Source organism: Elgaria multicarinata, chromosome 3 (genome assembly GCF_023053635.1).
Source record: "Elgaria multicarinata webbii isolate HBS135686 ecotype San Diego chromosome 3, rElgMul1.1.pri, whole genome shotgun sequence".
NCBI lineage: Eukaryota > Metazoa > Chordata > Lepidosauria > Squamata > Anguidae > Elgaria > Elgaria multicarinata.
The window spans coordinates 100,791,657-100,815,523 of record NC_086173.1 but is presented as its reverse complement, the minus strand read 5'-3'; the positions used below and the strand labels follow the sequence as shown (position 1 = coordinate 100,815,523).

Sequence of the window (23,867 nt, the reverse complement as noted above, 5' to 3'; positions counted from 1 at the left end):
TTGGTATGTTTCTACACCTGGGTATGTCTCTGGTTGTTTTTTTGTAGACTATGATTCAGGACATAGGTAAGTGTGTCCTCATAAAGAGATACCAAGGTTGCAATCCTATGCACGCTTACCTGGGAGTGAGCCACATTGAACACAGACTAGGTTCTGAATCAACACACAGAGGATTGTGCTGTAAGTTCCCTGCAGTGCTCCTTGTGATGTCTAAAGCCATGTTACAAGGAACATTATGCTGCGCAAAGTGGTTACTAGGAACGATAAGCCCGAGAATGGCTCTACTTGAATGTGAGCACCCTAGCTTGCCAGCCATTCTATGTGGCAGGATGGGGTACTTACCCAAGTACTCCTATACGCCTACCCCAAGTATTCTTGCATTTATTTATTTATTATTTATTTATTACATTTATATTCCGCCATTTTTCCTCCAAGGAACACAAGGCAGCATACATAATCTTTCTCCCCTCCATGTTATCCTCACAACAACAACCCTCTGTGACTGGCCCAAAGTCACCCAGTGGGTTTCCATGGCCAAGTGGGGACTAGAACCTGGATTTCCTGACTCGCAGTCCAACATCTTAGCCACTACACCACTACACCACACTGGCTTTTGCTTGTGGAATGCAAAAGCACAAAGAGCAGCACAAGAACACCCTGGGGAAATGAAACACAAATGGAAATGAAACAAGCAAAAAAGGAACAAGACAAGCAACTGTGATGTAGACACAGTGGACACACATATACACACACATGTAAAACAGAACACATCCCAAATGAAAGAATAAATGCTTTGAGATTCCCCAGGGAGCTAAAAAGTAGGATCCAAAACTAAATTTCCACAAAAATGAAATAAGCAAGCCAGTTTATGCTAATTTTAGATAATTTATTCTGGTTTCAGAATCTGTGGTTTCGTGTTAAGTAACTGGAGGGCTGATTTTGCAAAGAATTCAACATCAATAACTAATGGGATAATTTCAGCTTGGAACATTTACTTGAGCCTGCTGGTCTCCTCTCTCTTCTCAGAACATTTCCTTCACTGGACGGTGGTGGATTGGACGAAAATTATTGCCGGAATCCAGATGGAGAACTGCAAGGTCCCTGGTGCTATACAATGGATCCCAATGTCCGGTACCAAACCTGTGGCATCAAGAAATGTGAAAATGGTGTGTGGGTTGATTTGAGAGACCTACAGGAAATACATTGACCACTCACTGTGCATGAATATCCCATGTAGTAGCAAATAATCATTATGAAAATACAGTTGTATGCATATATGCATACGTTTGAGCTGCTTATGAACTGTTTTAGTTCCGAATCTCTCCAGGGCTGAATGTCACTTGAAGCAATAGTATTACTGAGCCTGAAGTTCTGCCAATATAGCAACCTAGATGCAATTTAGAAAATAATCCTATGGCCCCTAGAGAGTGTCTGAGGGGCCATAGGATAATTTGGATTCCAGATCTGGAGACAGCAATCTAAGAGCTGGGAATTGGAGCTCTGACTCACTTCCCCATCACAGCTGGCTGCCTCTCTGAGTTCAGAAAAACTACTTCAGAGAGTGAGAGAAGGGGGTGTTTCGGACAGTGGAGAGGGGAGGAAATTGGAGGAGACTTGATTAACTTCCAAAAAAAGGGGGGAGGGAAGAAACTTCTCTAAAATGAGGGAACTGGTGAAAAGGAAGTTTAAAGGGGAGTCAAGGATGTTAAATCCCTTCAAAGTGCATGGAAGTTACTCAAAACCACAATAACAGAAGCTCAGCTAAAATGTATACCGCAGGTTAAAAAAGGTAACAAGTCCAGGAGGTCACTGGCATGGTTAACTAGCAGTGCCAAAGAAGCTATTATAGAAAAGAGGGCTTCCTTCAGAAAATGGAAGTCTTGCCCAAGTGAGGAAAATAAAAAGGAGCACAAGCCTGCACAAAGGCGATTCAAGCAGACAATAAGAGATGCAAAAAAAAGAAAGAAAAAAAAAGCTTTTTAAAGAGTATGTTGCCAACAACTTCAAGGCTGATTGTTCTCCACTTGTGCCAGTGTCCTCTCTCGTCTGTGCATATTGGCTCTTGGAAGCTTGTTCAAGCTCAGTGTTGATCTCTGTCTGCTCAGGTTCGCTCAGTATCTGGAGTTATTTGGCATCTGCTCTCTCTCTCACACGCACAGAGTGGGTGGGGAGCACTCCTTGTCCTTCCATAATTGCTCCTTGTCCTTTCATGTCTGCTTAGTATCCTTGTGTGTTTGCTTCCCTTCTGGCCAAGCTGATGGGTGAGACTTATTCTATATCCCAGATAATGACTGTCTGTCCTTACTTTGCAGCCGTCTGTATGTCATGCAATGGCGAGGACTATCGGGGCTCTGTGGATCACACTGAGTCCGGCATAGAGTGCCAGCGCTGGGACCTCCAGCTTCCTCATAAACATCCCTACAAACCAGAGAAGTACAAAAGTTCAATCCTTGGGTAACATACAGAGGGGGAGGGTCATTTTATATCACCAGAAAGTGATTGGGCAGTTCTTATTGTGGGACGTGCTAGTACACATGGGAATCTGCCCCATCCTTTATCAGACCCTCCCAGGAAACTTCTGGGCTGTTATTGTCAGTTTGGGGGGATGTGGTCTGTATTCACAGGGACTTAGATAGTCTTCCCCTTACATCAGTCCCATTCAGGAAAGTTTGTTGCTCAGTGTGATAGAGCACATGCTTTGCATGCAGAAGGTTCCAGGTTCAATGCATGGCATTTCCAGGTAGGGCTCGACTCCTGCCAAAAAACCCAGAGAGCCACTGCTGGTCAGTCTAGACAATCCGGATGGACCAATGGTCTGACTTAGGCCTAATCTACACCCAGCAGGATATTGCACTATGAAAGCAGTATGAAAGCAGTATATAAAAGGCAGGAGCCACACCAAGCAGGATGTAGCAGTATGAAAGCGCTATATCCATTGACATATGGTATGGGTCAATGGGCCCCAACAGTTGTCAGTGCACTTCAATGCCGCTATAAAGCAGTTGTGTGGCTCCTGCCTTTTATATACTGCTTTCATAGTGCAATATGGAAATGGAGATCAGATTCATACCAACCACCAGCATCTGTTTTAAATCTGAAGAACAGTATGCCATGAACCATTTGGGGGCAACTACTTGCCAAGCAGTTTCACTGACTTCACACAATGAAAATTTCAAATCCTTTTCCTGGCAGAAAATCGGTGGGCACTTATAACAAGTGTGGCTTCATGCATAACTCTGTCGTTGGGATTTGCAGCAACCAGAAGATGACTGCCTATATATAAATTGGGCCCGAGGTGATGAGCAAGAGGCACTATTCATGACACAGAGCCTTTTCCATTACATCATGTGACAGCCATCATAGCATGGCTTTCTAAGGCTGGCCTGTGACAGTCGCTCATACATGATCCCATTTCTTCCGAAAATACACTTTCCCCACATGCTTGGTTGTGAAGTTGGTCACTCAGTGGTTTTAAACAATTTGCATTCATGCAAATTTTACTTGTGAAAAATAGCAATAGCCGTCCTCCTCCAGGATTGGGTCGTTACCCTAACTGGATCAGTTCTATCACAATCACTTCTCTTCTGTAAGAAGAAGGGAGAGGGAGCCATGTTGCCTTCTTCTTGTGGGAACTGCAGATAAAGGCTTGCTATTGAAGGAAAAGGAAACCATGGGGAACTAGTTTCATTTAATTTTTTCCTTCTCTTCACTGCTTTTTAAAAAGATATTCTGATAAACACCTTGCGGACAATTACTGCCGTAATCCTGACAGTTCTGAGCGTCCTTGGTGTTACACGATAGATCCTGCCAAGGAGCGGGAGTATTGCCACATTCCAAAATGCGGTAAGTCCTCCTGAGATTCCAAGGCTCCCCCTAGAAACATATACAACTTGTCCCTGTTGACTATGGGAGGGATGGTGTCACCTTGAAAGGTAAGTTCCTAAGTAGGCCCCAACCTGCTGGGTTTTCCTTAGTGACTCACCCTTTGAGGTGGCACCATGCTCCATTGTTGTTGCTGATTTGAGAGCTATGCCAGTTCTGAGACTTTGGACTTGTTTCACCTGGCCAGTTTGGCCTGGAAAGGTAACACAAGGTGAGGATGGGAGAGCACAAAAGTGCCTCTGTTTGTTCAAGGAATGAAAAGGGGGAAGAAGGACCCAGCAGCAGCCCTTTCTCAATGCCAGGGGCACAAAACTTCTTTCAGCCCAAAGGCCAAATTCCAGTTCAGTAAAGTTTTCAAGTATTAAAGGCAAAACTGAAGTACTTTGGCCACATAATGAGAAGACAGGATACCCTGGAGAAGAGGCTGATGCTAGGGAAAGTGGAAGGCAAAAGGAAGAGGGGCCGACCAAGGGCAAGATGGATGGATGATATTCTGGAGGTGACAGACTTGACCTTGGGGGAGCTAGGGGTGGCGACAGCCGACAGAAAGCTGTAGCGTGGGCTGGTCCATGAAGTCATGAAGAGTCGGAAGCGACTGAACGAATAAACAACAACAACAAAAGTTTTCAAGGGTGGGCATGGCCAAAGGCAAGTGAGGCAGTCCCAGAAATACTAAAAATAGCAGCATGTTTTAATTTAAAGCTCTCACTGCTAGTAGCTAAGCTTAGGAGAGGCATTTCAATCTTTTAGGATGGTGTGGTCTGGTGAGGAAACTGCGCAAAATCTAGGAAACCACCAAATGCTCAGGGGTTGGGGGGAAAGGATATGGCCATCTGGGGAACTCCAGCAGGCCTGATTGGGACCTTAGCAAGGCCAAATTTGGCCCCTGGGCCAGATGTTCCCCACCTCTGGTCCACAACTATCATGTTTCCCTCCCGGTTTGGCATAGGAGATTTGGAATATTTCTACACCAGGGTAAATCCCACAACTTCAGTTTTCTGCTTCCATTTTCATCTCATGATCACCATGTGCTCTCTTTACCCTCACTTCCATTCTTCCTCCTCTTTCCCCCCTTTAATCAGGAGTTCTATATGTCTCATTTATACAGCCACAAGATGGTGTTGGTCTGCCTCTTATAGTGTGATTTCCTTTTTACATTCTGAAACGGAAAGAGGGTCTTCTTGTTACTTGTCTTTTTTCCGTTTCAAATTAAAATGAGAAAATCCTTCTAAAGAATGAAAGAGGCACTGGATGTTTACAGCATCGTGTAACCAAGCCAGAAACTTCTGTGAGTGGCCAGTCATGAATGTGTTACAAATAGCTTGTTTAGAGAAGCCCTTGGCCCACTTTAACATCTATACTTATTATTTATTTACTAAAACGTTTGTATCCCACCCTATATTACTAGGGTCTCAGGGCGATGTACAGATACTACGAGCTTCCAAGACTCCAGTGCTGGCCTCAGGTGCACTCAGTGGGGGCCATCCTTGAATAGGACATTTGCTGATCCTGCAACCCATTCACTTGCTCAATCTGTATAACTGCCCAGACTTCTAATGCTGCTCTGTCTCTTCTCTCTTCTCATTGTTTGCATGCTCAGGGAATACAATATGAGTTTTTGTTCATCCTTAGTCTATTGAGTTGCCAAGAAGAACTGAAAATGTATGTGGAGACCGAGTTTGAGCAATTTTTAATGCACTTAGCTAGGACTTGGCCAGGACTTTGTCCAAGTCATACAGGCACCTGAAGTGCAACATTCAATTTATCTTCACACAGTTTGATAATCCACAATGTTCTGACACCCTCCAGACTGGTGATGTGCACAGTTCCATATCTGGCTGCGATAAAGTGCATAATTGAAGTCATTTGTGTAGGACATTCTCTCCTTCTGCTGCCTTAATAGGCAAAAAAATCAATTTTGTAGCTGCGGACTGTATTTTAAAAACACATGTGAAGAGAATGTGGACTCATATACACAACATCGCTTTTTAAACTTTAGCTGCCAAAAATAAAAAGCTGAATTTAAAAAATAAAGTAATATTTTAGGCCTTAAAGGTGTATACTCAAGATTAATTTCTTCACTGCTGTTTTTCTGTCTCATTTACAGCATATACCACATTAGGGCTAAGATACATTTCTGATATGATTTTTGTGATTCTATTTGCATGGGTTCCCCCTTTGGCAGCCCTGAAAGCAGAGAGGCCTAGGCACCCATCTAGGACAACCAGCTGCTTCAGTCTGAAAGGAGAAGACTACCGAGGCAAGGTGAACATCACATCCACAGGCATTCCCTGCCAACGCTGGGACTCACAGACACCTCACCAGCACCGTTTCCTGCCTGAGAAATATGAGTGCAAGTAAGTATTGGGTGGGGTAAAGAGGACATAGATGCAAGGGAATGTTTATCACCAAGGGGTCACTGCGTGCCAGGAACAGATGGGGCTGAAAGGGTTTTCTCTGCTCTCCACTAAATACGTCCATTTTGAATGCTCCCGTCAGGTGTTCAAAATGGACACATGTAGTGGGGAGCAGAGCTGTGCACAGTAGTCCTGCTCCCAATAAATCTGGCAACTTATCTAATTTATATGTATAGATGCTGATTTGGAAATAATTATTTCTAAATAATTTAAGTAGAAATACAGTACATCTCACCATTGTGTGGAAGGCTGTGACCTGTGTGCCTTGCTCAGTCTGAGGCCCAGGGGTTGTTGATGAGCAACTTCAAGGCCCAGCTGTTCCGCCTGAGGATTCTTTCTCTCTAAACCAGACTGGGGGTTGTCTTGACAAGGGGAAAGCCCCGGGATGGGTCCACAGTTGCGCTAGGTCATTTATATGACGCAGCAGCCATTGCTGAGCCATCCCAGGGCATTCCCCCAAAGTGCCAGTTTTAAAAAGTCGGGGACTTACCCCGACTTTTTCCTGTGACCAAGGCACAGACATGCATTTGCTGTCTGTCGCCTTGCTCCAGTGTTGCACCGGAGGCATGTCCTGCCTGGCCAATAGCGACCCCTGATTGGTTGCCATTGCCAGACAGGAGGGGCCAGGCCAGCGAGCCAAATGGCTGCTGGAACGCCTCCACACTTCCCCAGCATGGCAGAAGGACATAAACGTAAAACGCGCATAAACGTAAAGAGGTTTTAAAAAAGATATAAAAAACCCCGTGAGGGTGCGTGGATGCACTATGATGCGCCACCTGTGCAATGACGCACAGTTGCACGGCAGCGGCTCCTTCAGCTGCAAACCCTGCACTTGTGCTCCTTGCTGTGGAGACAACCGGCAGGAGCGTAAGTACAGGATAGTGGGGATTTGAGGCGCTAATGCGATCTCGTATAGACACCCCTCCTGGACAGCCCTTCAGATAGAGGACTGTCCTCTGTAAAAGAGGACACAGTCACCCTACTGGGAGGAAGCTTCAGACTTCTGTGCATTGAATGGGAAGGTCTGAAAAGAATGTCTAAGTATGTCACTGTTCAGCTGAATGTGTGCTGATACCTCCTTGCAAACGGGAATGCTGCCTTATCAGACTTCAATTGAATGCGCTTAGAATCCTGCTTCAGCCTTCCAGGTTGAATGTGTGACGGTCTGAAGCAGACCTGGCACAGACAGAGATGTTAGGAGCAGGGTTCTCATGCATTCACTCAAATGCCTGTTTGAGGTATAAAGTAGGGTGACCACATGGAAGAGAGGAGAGGGCTCCTGTATCTTTAACAGTTGTATAGAAAAGGGAGTTTCAGCAGGTGTCATTGCATGCAGCACCTGGTGTCATTCCCTCTTCATCACAACAGTTGAAGCTGCAGGAGCCCTGCCTAGCGTGACCAGATACAAAAGAAGGCAGGGTGTGATATTCTGCCTTGTGCCCTCTAGGAACCTGGACGAGAATTATTGCCGGAACCCTGATGGCTCAGAGGCCCCCTGGTGCTTCACTACCTTCCCCAACGTGCAGATGGCCTTTTGCTTCCAGATCAAGCGCTGTGTTGATGATGTGGTGGTAGAAGGTGAGAGATGAGTGGGCTGGTGGTCAGCAGCTGGGATCTAATCAGAATGGTTCCTGCTGGGGGATGCTGACGTCATCAGCTTAAGATGGCATCTTAGCTGGCAGCTCCCTCTCGCCCTGGAGAAATATAAAGCACTACTTGAACCTTACCTCAACATTTTGCAATTCTAAAGATACCCTCTGAAGGGACATGCTTCAAAGCAGCTGCAGAGCTAAAAAAAGAACCTTAGAGGCCTGGATTTCCCTAACAAATCCTCCCTCTCAAGCTTCGACAGCAACAACCTCGTGAGATTCAAAATGGCTTCAAAGGCCCCTTGAGGAGAGAAGAATGAATCAGAGTAACAAGCACTCACAGATGCCACGCTGGAGCTTGTCACATTAATTAGGATGGAATTAGGTCAAGACTGGGCTAAAGCATTGCAACCCCTAAGGGAAGATTTAGCCACTTTGAACAAAACAATAGCAGAGACCTCTCAAAGGGCCAATGAAGCTTTGGAACAGAGCTCAGAAAACAAAACCTCCATTAAAATGTTAAAATGAGCCCAGGCTGACTTCAGGCTTCAACCTGAGGACATGCAGGATCGTGATCCATGTAAGAGGACTTAAATAAAGCTTTGATGAGAATAATTTACTTGAAGCTTTTAACACTTGGATAAATTCTGTACTCCCTGAAATTAACCTGATAGAAAGAATACGTAGAGTGATCCAAAACCAAAGCGAGGGGAACCTCCTAGAGATATCATAATGCACTTTAACAATTATACTATTGTTACGGAAAAAACTGGAGCCCACACGGAGAAACTGGAGTCCACACCAAAGTTCTTGTCCAAACAGATAGCTTTATTCGCTAGCGAAACAGCAGCCCGGGATGAGTCCACGGGCAGCTGCCCTGGGGACTGGGAGGAGGGGCTTTTTATACACGCCCCACATGCAGAGGAAACGCCCACACTTTTACACAAAGGAATTGCGTGCGCATCTTGGCAGCATAGCACAACCGGTTCAAACCTGTTCGGTAGGAATGTCTGCCTCGGACTTCAGGCATGCACAAAGAGCACGGCCTTCATTAAGGTCATAACCGGAAATGACAGCCAGTTCCCTCACATTCCCCCCTTTGATACACTCTTAGCGAAGGCACAGAGTGCTATCATTATCCCAGATTGTCATCATTGACAGGGACTGGCCTGTAATCCTGCAAGGCCATTAGATGCACTGCAGTACGTTTATCTGCAATTTTCTCTATCATGTCCTTCAAACTTTGTATAATCATTGGCATAAGACAGGGTTACAGCAAGCATAACATAATTCTTATAACAACAATACTGATAATCTCTTTTAGCCCACCAAACTAATTGAACCATGAGCCTAAGCCCTGGCCTGAAGTGAGCTTGGCCATGGGCGATTAGGAGGTATGACGGTTTGATTTGGTCAATAGGACAAGATAGTTTGGTTCAGCGTGGTAATGGTCTGACACGGGGTTTCTGATCTGATCTTGGGCCCCCCGGAAGATATTCTTTGGATGCACCACCTTCCAATTAGGGTGTTTGTCAGCATCCACTGACTATGGGGATTGGGGTCAGTGGTCTCATTATACGGCTGGCTGACATTGTATTCTTGGGCTTCCTAAGGCCATTGGTCTCCTAGGTTGGTTCCTCCACATACATAACAATTAGATAAATTCAGAGTCGCAGCAACAGTTTCTGCAAAAGTGACAAAAAGGTTGCGCGCTATCTCTGGCACTTCAAAAGGCTGTTCGACTTCTTTCCAAAAGTCTTGGAAGAAGTGCTCTTGTATGGTGTGGCCTGTTTCTACAAACTGGGTGAGCTTCAGATAAATCCGCCCCAGGGGATCTGCTCCCCGTCCATGAATGCGGAGCCCGAATTGGTTCCCAAAAGTGGTCACAAACTGTTGTGGGTTAAAAACGGTAAAATTCACTAAGTTGCACTGTTGTGCTTTGCAGTTACTGAGGACTGGCACTTTGGTTAAAGAGGCGTGGATTTTACTAAAGGGTGTTGTTGTTGGATAAGTGGCCCACCATACACAGTTCCAATAAGGACAGCTGTTATCGCAATTGGCTTGTTTGGGGATGGTAGACCGCATCGGGTCTGTGGAGGGACATATATATTTGTCTTCGTGCATGTATGTCTTCTCCCAGCTGAGATCCCCACACTGATCTGGCCAGTGTGAGCTCTTGCAAGGGTCTATGATCACAGAAGCTGGAGAATTTGGGGTTCTAAGGGGTATTTTCTACAATAGTGTACCTTGCTGGTTAGCATCTCTGACCTCTAGGTGCCATTTAACAGGATTTTTCTCTGGGATCAAAACATGTGACTTTGTCATTAAGAGAACATGCTGAGAAAGAAACATTACGGAAAGTGCAAGACGTTTTGGTCTCAGTACACTGCAATTTACTCTGATATATAATAGTCTGTTTGATTTGGTTATGCAGTTTCACTGTTTGTATACAAGAGGAGCAGAGATCAAGTTTTGACTTCTGGGATGATATGCTCAGGGTCAGCAGGAAGAGCAAAATAGGCAAAACATGCTTCGGGCGGTGTCCACCTCTTCTTTCCAGGTTGAGAGGGGATGCAGCGCCCCCAGTTATTTCGCTCCCTCGGTTGCCGGGCCCGAGGAGTCTTCTCCCGTCGCGTCCAGCGGTGAGGGCTGTTTCCTCAGGGTGAGCTTTAGGCCCGCACCTTTCGTGGCCTGCCATCTCTCGGGTGCGGCTAATTTGGCTCGGCTCCAATGAATCCAACTGGAATTCCCTTGGACCTTTAAAGCAGTAGGCGTAGTCAGTATAATGGTGTATGGCCCGTCCCACGTCTTCCCTAACAGGCTTTCTTTGTAACTCTGCATAGACCGTGATCTTCTTTTCTCTTCCCCATTCTAGTGCAGCGATTAAAGCTAAGAGTTCAGCTTTCTGAGCGGATGTGCCAGGTGGAAGAGCTTCAGCAATTAGGACATCATCTTCTGTCACTACGGCGAAACCCGCCTTTTTGACACCATGCTGGACAAAACTGCTTCCATCAGTGAAAAGGACGATGCTGCCAGGCACAGGACTGTCTTTTAGGTCGGGTCTGCTAGAATGGACGGTGTCCATTATTTCTTGGCAATCATGTATAACTGGCTCAGGCAAGCGCATCAGAGTCGCAGGGTTCAGGGCTACGCAGTCATTCACTTGCACGTTAGGGTTCTCACACAGCAGTGCTCGGTATTTGACAAGTCGGGAGTTGGTCATCCACTTTGGTCCGTGGGTTTCTAGCAGAGCTTTCATGGAGTGTGAGGCAGTGATTTCTATGTGCTGCCCATAGGTAAGTTTAATGGCTTCAGTTAAGAGCAGGCATGCGGCGGCGATACATCGGAGACATCCTGGCCAACCTCTGCTCACAGGATCAGTATTCTTGCTTAGGTATGCTACAGGCCGATTCCACGAACCCACTCTCTGGGTCAGAACGCCCACGGCTGTGCCCTTCTTTTCGTCTACATAGAGGTGGAAGGGCTTGCTGATATCAGGTAGTCCTAGAGCGGGTGGACTGGTAAGGGCTGATTTAAGATTCCGGAGGCTCTCTTTTGCTTTAGATGTCCAGTCTAGGGTCCCGGATTCAGGGACTTTCTGTTTCAAGAGTTCATAGAGGGACTGTGTCAGGGCGGCGTAGTTCAGGATCCAGATCCGGCAGTACCCTGCCATGCCCAGGAAAACTCGTAATTCTTTTTGTTCCGGGGCTGGGGTATACAATTGATTGCCTGGGTCCTGCTGGCAGCTAAAAGTCGAGTGTTCTTCTTGATGATAAAGCCCAGATATGTCACTTCTTGTTTGCAGATTTGGGCTTTGGCTTGACTAGCACGGTAACCTGCAGTCTCCAGATGTCTGAGCAGGGCGATGGTGTTCTGGATTCTTAAAAAAAAAAAAGATAATAAGTCCATGTCTGCAGGGGCTTTTCTTTTGATGCATTTACAAATGAAGCCAGTAAAAACAATTCACTGAGCATTTATATTCCTTGGCTGATCATGGTTCTCAAAAAAGTCTTTCAGTCATTGAAGAGTCTGATCAATGTCCATCTTGTGAGGTCTTTAAACACCTGGTCTTTAAACAGGGAGGTCATGATGATTCTTGGCACATCAGGGGTAACAAATCCCATCTTTCTGGGTTCTTGAAAACTTTGAGTTATTGTGCTAATTCCAAGTCTTCTTTTGCATAAGGTGGATTCAAATACTGAGAAATGGGCTAGCTCCAATTATGGCAGCTGTTTGTAGACAAATTAGCCAATTCTTTTGGCAACATCAGGGCTTCTAACAGATCAACTGTTAATTCTCCATGGGTCACTGCTCTATAGGCAGTCACAAATCTTCTTTCTTTCCAAATCTGTCCATGTGATATTTTGAATCAGTAAATATAGTCTTTTGCCTGAAACAAGCATCAGGGCTTCTGTGCATACTACGAGTTCAGCTGCTTGTTGTACAATTGTAGCTGGATCCATCAGTAAACAACTCGAGGTCATCGTATAGGTCTGGGCGAGGTTTGGTGCCAAGTTGCAAGACTTCAAGTCATGCTCTGGAACTTCTTCTTTGTAGTTCAGGTATCAACGTGGCAGGATTCAATGAGGCAAGCCTTGGGTCCACAAGGAGGTTGATCTCATATCTGGACTGGCAGGCAGGGTTCAGGTGTCAGCTTCTTCCACTGTACTCCACTGGTCTGTGCCACGTTTTTGGCACAGCACGCTTGAGGCTGGTATTGCAAACACAGTAATGCAAGCTGGAGTTTTTAATTGCTTTAATCATTTCACAAGTCCATTTTTAAAAAGCAATAGCTGTGTTCTTCTTCTGGCTTCTAATTTCAAAGGATACTGATGCAAGAACACAGGGGTGCTTTTAGGCTTCAATTGTAGTTGCATTTAGGGCTGGGCAATTTTCAGAACACAACGTTCAAAACACACAAAAATATAGCAATTCAGTATTTCCAATCTTCGTCAGCAGAGGACGCAAGATTGTCCATTCACTGACTTTTTCAAGGCAGGGGTCTTTTACCCCCCTTCTCCTTCTGGTCAAAAACCATGCCACGTACACTAACCTTCAAACACTTTCTTTTTTTTTTTTTCTTCTCTTTTTCTTCCTCCCCTATGTTTCAACTTCTTATCTTCTTCACTACTTCTATTCATATACTTTACATACTTCTGACATTCAGCAACATACTTTCCCTTTCTCCCATCTTGGCACAACGGTTGGCAAAACTATTTGTGCTTACAAGGAGCTTTTTAACTCAGGCAGTGAATCTTCAAAGCTATGGAAGACATTTCTTCCGTGAAAATGGGGTTCTACATTTTCTAATTATCTGAGGTTAGTGAAAGACAAAATACAGAAAGTCTTCAAAATCTTTGGACTACTTCTACTGAGAACAAAACTTTTACTGAAACAAAACTGCTTATCTCTAGCTGCTAAGCATAGGAGAAGCAAAAAAAAAAACACTAGGGAGGAGGAGGCTGCAAGGGGGATGTGTAGGAGGGAAACAAAAAAACATTCTCTTTTCACTTGGGCCGGGTGGAAAACATAAACTGACATTTTTTTTTCACTTTAACACAACACCAACTTTTCTGTAGTAGCGGAACTGAACAGTGGGCATTGTTGGTGGGGGCCTCATCTGGGGCGCTGTAGGCGAAACATAAGGCGGCGGCAGTTCTTCCTGAGGACAAGGTATGATTGGTTTGTCCTTTGAAGCAGTGTAAGTGAGCTGCTTCAGGCGGTGGAGTTGGATTCTTTTATCTTTCTTCGCCTGGTTCATCATTATTAGGGCTGCCTTTTCAACCATCTTTTTCGCCCATGGTGGGGGGAGCTTAGCCACTTTCAGCCACCCTTCAATGTATGGGATATCTTCTGGAGTCAGAGGCCCCCCTTCTACTATAGCTAAATTATATATTCTGGTAATATAGGATTCAGAAAAGGTGCCTTGTGGTGGCCAGGCCACAAGGGGGCCTTGGCTCGGCCAAGTCCAATGGCACTTATAAGTCATGGTTTGAACATTACACTGCGAAGTATCAAAAACTTGTGCAAAATGCTCTACCATGAGATCTAATGGAGTGGAAGAACCTCCCCCCATCCTAACTTTCTAAATTCACCAGACAGACAGACAAATCAGGTGGGTAGATGGGGAACCAACTGGCTATCGGTAGTGGGGGAGTCAGTTGGTGAAACAATAGGTTCACAATCACACGCTGCCAGCCCACGTTGCCGGAATTTCCAGGCACCAAATGGCGCCAGAGGACTGATGGATCCAACGGTCAACAATGGGAATCAGGCTGCCATTCACACACCAATTACACAGACAACACCCTTCCTCCCCAAATCCAGCCCAGCAGAGAAACAGAAAACAGAGAAACCTTCCGGCTTCTGAGGGGTTGATCCAGCCCCTCCTTCAGCTCCTGGGAGCTGGCTGAACAGAACAGAAACAGATTACAGAGAGAAACATTCCGGCTTCTGAGGGGTTGATCCAGCCCCTCCTTCAGCTCCTGGGAGCTGGCTGAACAGAACAGAAACAGATTACAGAGAGCTCATTGTTACTTGCCTGTTTGAAGTTCCGGCGCCGGTTAGAAAGGTATCTGTAGCAAAACTTCCACAGAGGTTCAGCTGCGTCCACGCCGCCCCCTCAGGTCGGTCCGTCCCCACATCACCAGGCATCAGCGAAGCCGAAGGCAAGCTGACGGCGCGCTCCCAATGAGTGTCGACGTACGCCTGCGGGGGGGTTGCAAGGAGGCAAGCTGGTGGGGGAAATCTCCCTGGCAGGCTGTCCAGTACTCCGTGAGGTTTCCTTGTTGAAGGAAGCGGCCCCACGTTCGGGCGCCAGGAATGTTACGGAAAAAACTGGAGCCCACACGGAGAAACTGGAGTCCACACCAAAGTTCTTGTCCAAACAGATAGCTTTATTCGCTAGCGAAACAGCAGCCCGGGATGAGTCCACGGGCAGCTGCCCTGGGGACTGGGAGGAGGGGCTTTTTATACACGCCCCTCATGCAGAGGAAACGCCCACACTTTTACACAAAGGAATTGCGTGCGCATCTTGGCAGCATAGCACAACCGGTTCAAACCTGTTCGGTAGGAATGTCTGCCTCGGACTTCAGGCATGCACAAAGAGCACGGCCTTCATTAAGGTCATAACCGGAAATGACAGCCAGTTCCCTCACACTATCAAAAATGACCTTATGCTTAAACTTAGAGCTCTTGATAAAATTGAATATGATGGAACCCCTGTGGCAATCTACCAAGTCTTAAGTCCCGGCACCTTCCAGAAAAGGAGGGATTTTAGACCGTATACCACAGCCTTATGAAACGCTAAAATAGCTTACAGATTGGGCTTTCCTTTCAAATTGCTCCTAACCTTTAATGGCATTACCAAATCCGTAGCCACCCACCTTGAGGCTAAGAAACTACTTGTTCAACTTGATATTCTCTAGGAACTTAAGTCAGCCTAGGAGGAAGAAGAGGAATCCAGAGAAGAAACAGATCAAGACACCACTTGCTGGCAAACTAAGCAGAAAAAGAGAGGGAAAAAGAAAACCAAAAAGACTCCAGGGAAAAGAAGAAATCCATAGGATGGTTCCTGCCCAGCTTGAATCTGGATTTTGGCTCAGCCATAAGCATATTGCTTTTTCTTCTATTTCAATTTTCTGGGACAGGAGGTGGGGATGTGATGCTATGCTATGTCACCCCCATGTTATTTACTACTGTATTGTGATCCTAGATTACAAAATGGACTCAGTGGTTTAGATAGTTTGGGAGTTTCTGTTTGGGAGGGGGAGAAGTTACAAGTTGCTGAGAGTATCGCTGTTACTTATTCACTCTACTTATTGTGGATAGCTCTAGACGCCACAGATTTGGGTATTGCTTTCTTAATTTTTCAGTGTTATGGCTAAAGTTAATGTACTTATATGGAATGTAAATGGGCTCTCTTCACCAATTAAGCATTTGGAAATTAATAAAACCTGAAAACCCGGATGTGATTCGGATCCAGGAAACCCACTGAAGCAAAAAAGGAGCATCTCGACACCCTGCTCCTTTTCCCTCTGCAGGGGGGCAATGGATTTCCTCTCAAGGAACATCAAAATCAAGGGGTGTCGCTGTCTGGGTCTCAAATGAATTAGGTTTAGAAGTCAAAGACATTCTATCTGACCCAGACGGCCGATATTTATTCATTAAATATCATGCTGGTAACTCATGGATATCCATAGGATCGCTCTGTGCCCCAAACTCACCAAAGTAAGCCTTTCTAAATGAAACTTCAACACTTTTAGACACCTTTAAGCAAGGCAATGTACTCCTGGGTGGGAACCTCAACTTAGGGCACCATCACAACTATTTTTTTCTCCGCGTTTTTTTTACCTCCATTGGTCTATTCCTCCAAGATTGAGACATTAGTAGTCTCAGATCATGCCTTAGTCCGGGGCATTCCTACCTTGGGGAACTAGGCCTTCACAACCTCCAGCTTGGAGACTGGACCCTTGGCTGACTCAAAACAAGCTAACGTTAGATGAAATGAAAAAAGAAATCCCAGAATTTCTTGCAATTAATGACACTGGCGCCCATACCCCAGCAATAATCTGGGAAACTTTAAAAGAAGTGTCTAGGGGCCTATTCATCAGCGAGTGGAACAGAATTAAAAGAGAAAGAGAATCAGCGACTATCCTTGATAAAAGAGATCCGTGAGCTTGAAACCAAACATCACACTGAGCAAACGCGTTTATCACAAATTGCTTCGGAAATGTTCAGAATTGAATTCATTGGAGATACCTAAAATTATAAATTCATTGCAATATTTAAAACAGCATTGTTTTGAATTAGGTAATAAAAATTCTAAACTTCTCACCTACCTATTAAGAAAACGCCAAGCCCAAAAGACAATCTGTTCAAACAACTTCTGCTCAAGTCCGAGAGAATGCTCTCAAGGTTATCCACCAATGGTATATGTATCCACAACTTCTCAGTACAATTAACAAGACCATTTCAGTATCTTGCTGGAAGAATTTGGGTAGTAACACTGGTTCTTACTTCCACATGGAAAAAAAATCTTTCATGAGGCTGAACTCATCACTAACCAAAGTATTCCACTCAACCCTAAAATTGCCCTCCTATCAATATATGATGGGACAGCACTAGATCTTTCCCCAAAGGGCCTCATAACTCACCTGATGACAGTGGGAAGACTTACTACAGCCATATGCTGGAGATCCCTGGATGGAATTTATTTGAAATCTGGCTGGCACAGCTCTGGGCCTTGGCTGTTACAGACAAATTAACAACTGAAACCTGGAACCAAAGAAGCAACAGAACTGCAACCACTTTTTTATATATAAAACTTGGATTAATTTTATTTCTTATGTGGTTACTAAGGAACATGGATATTGACCTCCAGCCACACATGGGGATCTTTGGAACACTACTTTTATTTAACTGGTGGAAGACACCCCCCCTTTTTTTTTTCTTTCCTACCAGAAACTTTGTTTTGTCCTTGCTATCCATATTTTTCAGTAGTACTCTCATTGGGGAGTGGGGGAGGGAGAAGGAGCTGTTGTTTATTTGTATTGTTCTACCTAAAATAATAAAATACAATAATAATTACTTAAAAAGTATGGTTCCTTCTTTTCTCACTGGAGGCTGGGTAGCAGTACTCTTGGAGATGTTTTAATGTGAAATATTGCTAGTGCGCTCTCTCTCTCTCTCTCTCTCTCTCTCTCTCTCTTTCTGTGTGTGTGTGTGTGTGTGTGTGTGTATATATATACATACAAATGTGAGTGTGTGCATAAGCCCCGCCCTCAAACATCTTTGTATACTACATCTTCATATGTTCAACACAAAGATCTACTCATGGAGTTCTGTAAGCACAATCAGCTGAAGGCTCTTACAAGGCCCCAGCAATTGGGTCCCTTGCCATCGGGGCTCCCGATTGCAGGAGCTCTGCAACTGCTTTCAGTCAAATGCACTGAGAGAACCCTTTGCAGTTCTTCACCTAGAAGGCAGCTTGGGTGTGCAGCGATGCTGGAATTGGGGCTTAGGCACAGACCACTTTAATTCTACTGATGTGGAGGTGGTTGCCTTCATAGAGCTATAAAGGGAATGATGTCAGGCAGGCAGTGGCACTCAGGTGAGTCTTTTGTCCCCACAGACTGTTACCGTAGAAATGGAGAAGACTATCAAGGCACTGTTAGCAAGACTCGGAAAGGGATCACCTGCAAGAAGTGGAAAGATCAGTCGCCTCACAACCCCCCGTGAGTGTGTGTGTGTGTGTGTGTGTGTGTGTGTGATGGGCTCTGGGACTCTTTTAAGTCTATGTGGTGGCAGTTAGGAAGAAGGAACAAAGCCAGCGGCAAAGTCATTGGAACTGGAACTGGCTAAGAATGACACTCTTCATTTAATTGTGACTATTAGCAAGGGCTTTGAGAGAGATCATGGCTCATGGTGTTCACATGTCCGGCTCATCCATTATCTGAGGGCCAAATTAGACATTATGCTAAATATATCATTAGAAAACATAGGGTTTATTATTATGTTTGTTGTTGTTGTTGTTGTTGTTGTTATTATTATTATAGCAGCAAGCGTGCAGGTGTGGTGTTTTTAATAAGAACTGTAGCACATGGTGTGAGGAAATTTAACTAGAGATGTGAAGGCCTGGGGTTAAAAAATTGAACTAGAGATGTGAAGCCCTGAGGATGGGGAATGGAAAACAAGATAACGCATGTGCATAGCACTGTCCTGCAGAGGAGGAGCTGCGTGTAAGCTCTAAAGAGCTTAAGGGAGGGAGACATGAGTTACGTTTGGTGTGCTGCCACTTTTTTCCTTGCTCCTTATGTTCAGGAGAGAAGATGTGAGCTCCCAGGGAACTCCTGCCTCTCCTGGAAAAGAGTAGCATAGCCAAGTCTAGCCCAGGTATGTGTCCTGGCTTCCCAGAGTTGCATTGGGCAAGAGGGATAGTTCTCCTAGGGAGGTGAGCAGGGAGAGCCCTGAAGCTGGTTGGCAGAGCCCCTGGACTAAATGAATGTACCTCTCCTAATCTCTTTGGGCTCTTACTACTGTATTCTTTCCAAAAGGAAGCCCTGGGACATCCCCACAAGGAAGAGAGAGCCTAGAAATTCTTAGGAATGATCAGATGGAACAGTCACTGTTGTGGCTTCACTAAGGATACATGCATCCTGTTTTGTGGGTCCCTGGTTGACAGCTGGTTGGCCACTGTGTGAACAGAGTGCTTGACTAGATGGATGCTTGGTCTGATCCAGCAGGGATCTTCTTATGTTCAGTAGAAGATGTAAGGCAGGGGACGGGACATAGCTAAAATGAAGTGCTGTTCTTGGGTCCTGGGATGGCTTGCTAACCGCCATAACAAGCCAGCCTTCCTGGGTTGGCATAACACGATAAGCCGCGTTGACCTCTCACTGAATATCCACAATGGTGGCTGGCATGCTCCACAAGCCACTATGGCTTGCTTATTTAAACCATGCTACTCGCCACCAATTATGCAAACTGGCCCAATGTCACAGGGGAGAAGGGGTTCTGTTGCTTATCATTATTACCGCCCAGAGAGCTTCGGCTATTGGGCGGTATAAAAATGTAATAAATAAATAAATAAATAAATAAATAAATAAATAAATAATCACTGTTGACGTTAAAGGTGCTGGTCAACTGGTGTGTGTGACATTTGTGCAACCACAGAATGGAATCACTAGCTGCGGGGGAAGCATTGTATTTCCCCAGCAACAAAATGCTGCCACTTACTTAAGTGTTGGAAAAATGTAATATTTGCCCAGCATGCATTCAAACACCTGAATGACCCTGAGCATAGTGATGGCATGGAAAAGAATCTCTCCAGAGAGGGTGTGAGTGGGAGACAGTCCAATGGTTATGTGCTGGAGGGGCCATTGACCTTTCTTCCTTGTAGGGTCTTCCCTACCATGCTCCCTGCTGTGCGCCTTGAAGAGAATTATTGCCGCAACCCTGACAATGACAACCATGGGCCCTGGTGCTACACCATGGATCCTAAAACTGAGTTTGATTACTGTGCTGTTGAGCCATGTGGTAAGTGTCTACGGTCATGGTCATGGTGACTTCTTTGTCAGCTATGCTAGCTGTGTCCTCTCCTGTGATATGCAGCAGACCAAGAGCAGGACACGTGCCTTCCCAGCAGTGCAAGACCCATCCTGTCCTGGCCACTCTCTGACCTTCCTAGCGTGCCCCTCTCAAGGTCCTGTGCCCACCCTTTCAGCTGTTGTTAGGCAAGTGAAGTGAGGCCTTCAGCTTAACTTGCCATCAATTTGCCCAGCCCTCCTGTTCCTATCTTGTCCTGAATGAGAAGCCCTAACGGTCGCTCATTCACAGTTGAACTTGGGCTGGTTTACATAGGCATGTTCATCACTCAACGACTGCAACTTCAAGTGGTGACTTGTATCTGTGGGAGGCTCTTGGGTGTATATACAAACATCAGTGATGGTGCTTTTCAGTGGAGTCAGTATAGCTGCCAGTCATCAAATGTAGAGAAATCAAGGCCTTGCCTGCATGAACCAGCCCTGTGTTTTCTTTTTGCAGCTGATGAGAAGAAATCATCCATCTTTCTGAACCCAGGTGAGTCTTCCGTCCAGGATGCCTGTGGCAGTTCTGTGATGGAGCCTGTTTGGTGAGAAAGGAGTGCAACTGGGCTGGGGAACCAAAGCACAGGGTTCTCCCATGCCTTCGCCTCCAGGCTGATGACTCTAATAATACACTTTGGAAATGAATGTCTGGTTGTTGCTGTTTTCAACCACAATGTTATGAGGTCACCATGCCTGACTTTGCTCTAATGTCCTGGTTTTAGAGAACATATTCTTTGACCACTGTGGCCAGAAGCGATTACTGGATCGTGTTTTAAGAGGGCGCCCTGGGAACTCACCTTGGACAGTCAGCATCCGTAATCGGTGAGTTGGACACAGGTGGTGGTGGCGGAGTTCCATGAGGGCTAGTGGTTATGAACAGCACTGAATGGTATGATGGGGACACAGATAGCCTGGGGGAAATATTCCATAGAATCTGGACAGCAGGAGTAGAGGCCAATGGGAGAACAGTCACCTCAGTGGTCCCTATTCAGCATAGTCACACATTTTAGCTCTTATTCATATAATCATAGAATCATAGAATAGCAGAGTTGGAAGGGGCCTACAAGGCCATCGAGTCCAACCCCCTGCTCAATGCAGGAATCCACCCCAAAGCATCCCTGACAGATGCTTGTCCAGCTGCCTCTTGAAAGCCTCTAGCGTGGGAGAGCCCACAACCTCCCTAGGTAACTGATTCCATTGTCGTACTGCTCTAACAGTCAGGAAGTTTTTCCTGATGTCCAGCTGGAATCTGACTTCCTTTAACTTGAGCCCGTCATCACCTTCATTGTTCAGCACACTGCATTTTCCAAGTAATAAAGAACTGTACAATGGGAATATTCTCTGTCATCAACTAAAAACATAAGAACATAAGAAGAGCCATACTGGATCAGACCGAAGTTCATCTAGTCCAGCACTGTGTTCACACAGTGGCCAAGCAGCCATTGGCCAGGGGCCCACAAGCAGGACACGGTGCAACAACACCCTCCCACCCATGTTCCCCAGCAGCTAACTTATACAGGCTTATTGCCTCTCAAAGAACTCTAAAAGATTAGTGAGACAGGAGTTACCTCTGCAGAAGCTGTGTTGATTCGTTTTCAGAAGGACCTGGCAAATGGCTGGTTTCTTTCTGATGGGTGGTTGTCCCCACCACCCAAATGAGGTTCTTATTTGCCTCAAAGTGAATGAAAGCACAGGGGCCAAGCAGGTGGTGGCAGTGATAGTGGGGTGCCAACTGCTGTGGGGGCTACATCAGAAGGTTGAAAACGTGGTGGTGATGCAGCAGGAGAAATGGGTTCACTAAAAGGACTCTTACTATCTCTCCACTGTGATATGCTATTTTCCTGTGTCCAGGGAAAGAGTCCACTTCTGCGGAGGGTCGCTGGTGAAACAGCAATGGGTCATCAGCACGCGCCAATGTTTCTCCTCTTGGTAAGCATCTTGTTTGGTTCTCTGGGGATGCTGCCCTCAGATAATCTCTTCCAGCCCCCTGGAGGACATCTATGCCGCTCTTCCCCAATCTGCTGCCCCAACACATCTGGCGGGCACCTGGTTGGGGAAGGCTGGTCGATATTAGTGTTTTCTGGCAGAGCCTGCTTCCTGATGCTGAAGTATTGGGGGAAACAACCTGACAGCCTGGAGCAGAGTTGCCTTGCTGAACCATGGACTGTGGGTCCACTTCCTGCAAGTCATTTCTCCTGGGCGGAAAGGACTGCTATGAAGAGAAGGGGGTAATGCCATGTGTGAAGAAGCCCTCCCTGTGTGACTTCAGATTAGCTCAACTCATTATTATTATTATTATTATTATTATTATTATTATTATTAATATTTGTATCCCGCCTTTTGCCCAATGCTGGGCCTCAAGGCGGCCTTACAAAGTTTAAAATATACATGGGGGGGGGGGGGGAGGGAAACAAAACCATAAACAATTAAAAAATACACAACAAAATTATAAGACATTAACATAGATGGAGGGCTGGATTATTCTCCAAAGGCCTGCTTGAACAAAAAAGTTTTAGCCTGCTTCTGAAAGCCCATCAAGGAGGGAGCCAGCCTAGCTTCCCCGGGAAGAGAGTTCCAGAGCACCGGAGCAGCCACCGAGAAGGCCCTCTCCCATGTTCCCACCAAGCGTGCCTGTGAAGAAGGTGGGACTGAAAGAAGGGCCTCTCCAGAAGATCTCAAAGCACAGGCAGGCTCATAAGGGAGAATACATTCTTTCAAATAACCTGGACCCGAACCATATAGAGCTTTATAGGTCATAACCAGCACTTTGAATTGTGCCCAGAAACAGACTGGAAGCCAGTGGAGCTGTTTTAACAGGGGAGTAGTATGCTCCCTGTAACCAGCCCCGGTCAACAATCTGGCTGCAGCTCTTTGAACAAGCTGGAGTTTCCGAACACTCTTCAAAGGCAGCCCCACGTAGAGTTGTATTTTGGAAATGCACATGAAACTCCTGCTCGCTTTCAAGGGAAGCTACAAACTGCATTTAAAATATACGGCTCATCTTAATATATATTAATGTGGCCTCTGTAGGTGGCTATGAGGAAACTGCTCCTTCACTGGCCAATCCCATCTATGAGTTTTCTTTTCTTCTTTTTTTAAGCAATTGTTTATATTTCAAGGCCTAAGGAACTCTGTTGCCATGACTCAGAGTTCTACAAACTGGCCCTTTTCTGCTTCTACAAATTCTCTCAGAATACTATAAAACCTCCTAGCAGCTTGGTATAAGAGGCTTGGGTGTGAGACATGCACCAAAACTAGAGATGGTTTGATGTGGGAAGCAAATTGGTTTAATAAAGAGATATATTGTACATAATATGATATTTACTTTGGGATTTTCAAAAGACTGCTTGCTAACAATTCTGAAGGTCTCAACAGATTTTTTTTTTGCTGATACGAGCCTCTTACATACTTCTTTTGCCTCAAGCAAATTCCCTAAACCTCCACCCCTGCTAAATATACTCACAAAAAGGTCCAGCTCTTCCTCTGACTCTCAAAATGCCTCCTGTTGTATTTCTGGGTCACATTTTCATGCCTGCTTGTGTTAATGCTTGCTTTATTATGGCAAAAGCTTAGGTCAGCTTTCAGGCACAACACAGCCACCTCCTCCCTCCTCCCAATCTTCAGCAGCCACATTTGGTTATCATGCAGAACAGAGACTGCTTCATATCCAGGCCTTAGCTATTCACTTTCTCCTCAGCTTTCTCCTAGCCCTTCTGTCACACAATATTGCTACTAAGCAGTAGTAGCAATATTATTCATGGAGGGCACTAGTGTTAGAGAGGCAGATCTTAGTACTCCATTTCCCTTTTCTAAGATGGATATAATTGGGAAATTGCTTTTGTGGATGGGAATCCTGGGAGCCCTGGGATAGCTGTGTACTCTTCTTCTTGGCA

At 45.5% G+C, this 23,867-nt stretch overlaps 1 protein-coding gene and 1 long non-coding RNA gene across 3 annotated transcripts in view; one reads left to right on the top strand and one right to left on the bottom strand.

Annotated features, from left to right (window-relative positions):
• MST1 (macrophage stimulating 1) overlaps window positions 1-23,867 on the top strand; it is a 36,722-nt gene that overhangs the window by 8,310 nt on the left and 4,545 nt on the right. The window contains exons 5-14 of the mRNA XM_063121084.1: window positions 1,027-1,166; window positions 2,313-2,433; window positions 3,725-3,843; window positions 6,068-6,239; window positions 7,747-7,877; window positions 18,021-18,123; window positions 19,788-19,924; window positions 20,432-20,467; window positions 20,697-20,796; window positions 21,826-21,903. Of these exons, the coding sequence (XP_062977154.1) occupies window positions 1,027-1,166; window positions 2,313-2,433; window positions 3,725-3,843; window positions 6,068-6,239; window positions 7,747-7,877; window positions 18,021-18,123; window positions 19,788-19,924; window positions 20,432-20,467; window positions 20,697-20,796; window positions 21,826-21,903 (1,137 nt within the window). The remainder of the gene's footprint in view (window positions 1-1,026; window positions 1,167-2,312; window positions 2,434-3,724; window positions 3,844-6,067; window positions 6,240-7,746; window positions 7,878-18,020; window positions 18,124-19,787; window positions 19,925-20,431; window positions 20,468-20,696; window positions 20,797-21,825; window positions 21,904-23,867) is intronic.
• LOC134395088 (uncharacterized) lies at window positions 913-23,859 on the bottom strand. 2 transcript variants are annotated; one of them, XR_010025222.1, is made up of 4 exons: window positions 23,438-23,859; window positions 7,810-7,993; window positions 2,306-2,418; window positions 913-1,140 (listed from the first exon to the last, which is right to left on the bottom strand). It is a non-coding gene; the product is annotated as an uncharacterized LOC134395088 (long non-coding RNA). The 2 variants fall into 2 exon arrangements; XR_010025221.1 differs by lacking the exon at window positions 23,438-23,859 and having other exon boundaries at window positions 7,810-8,524.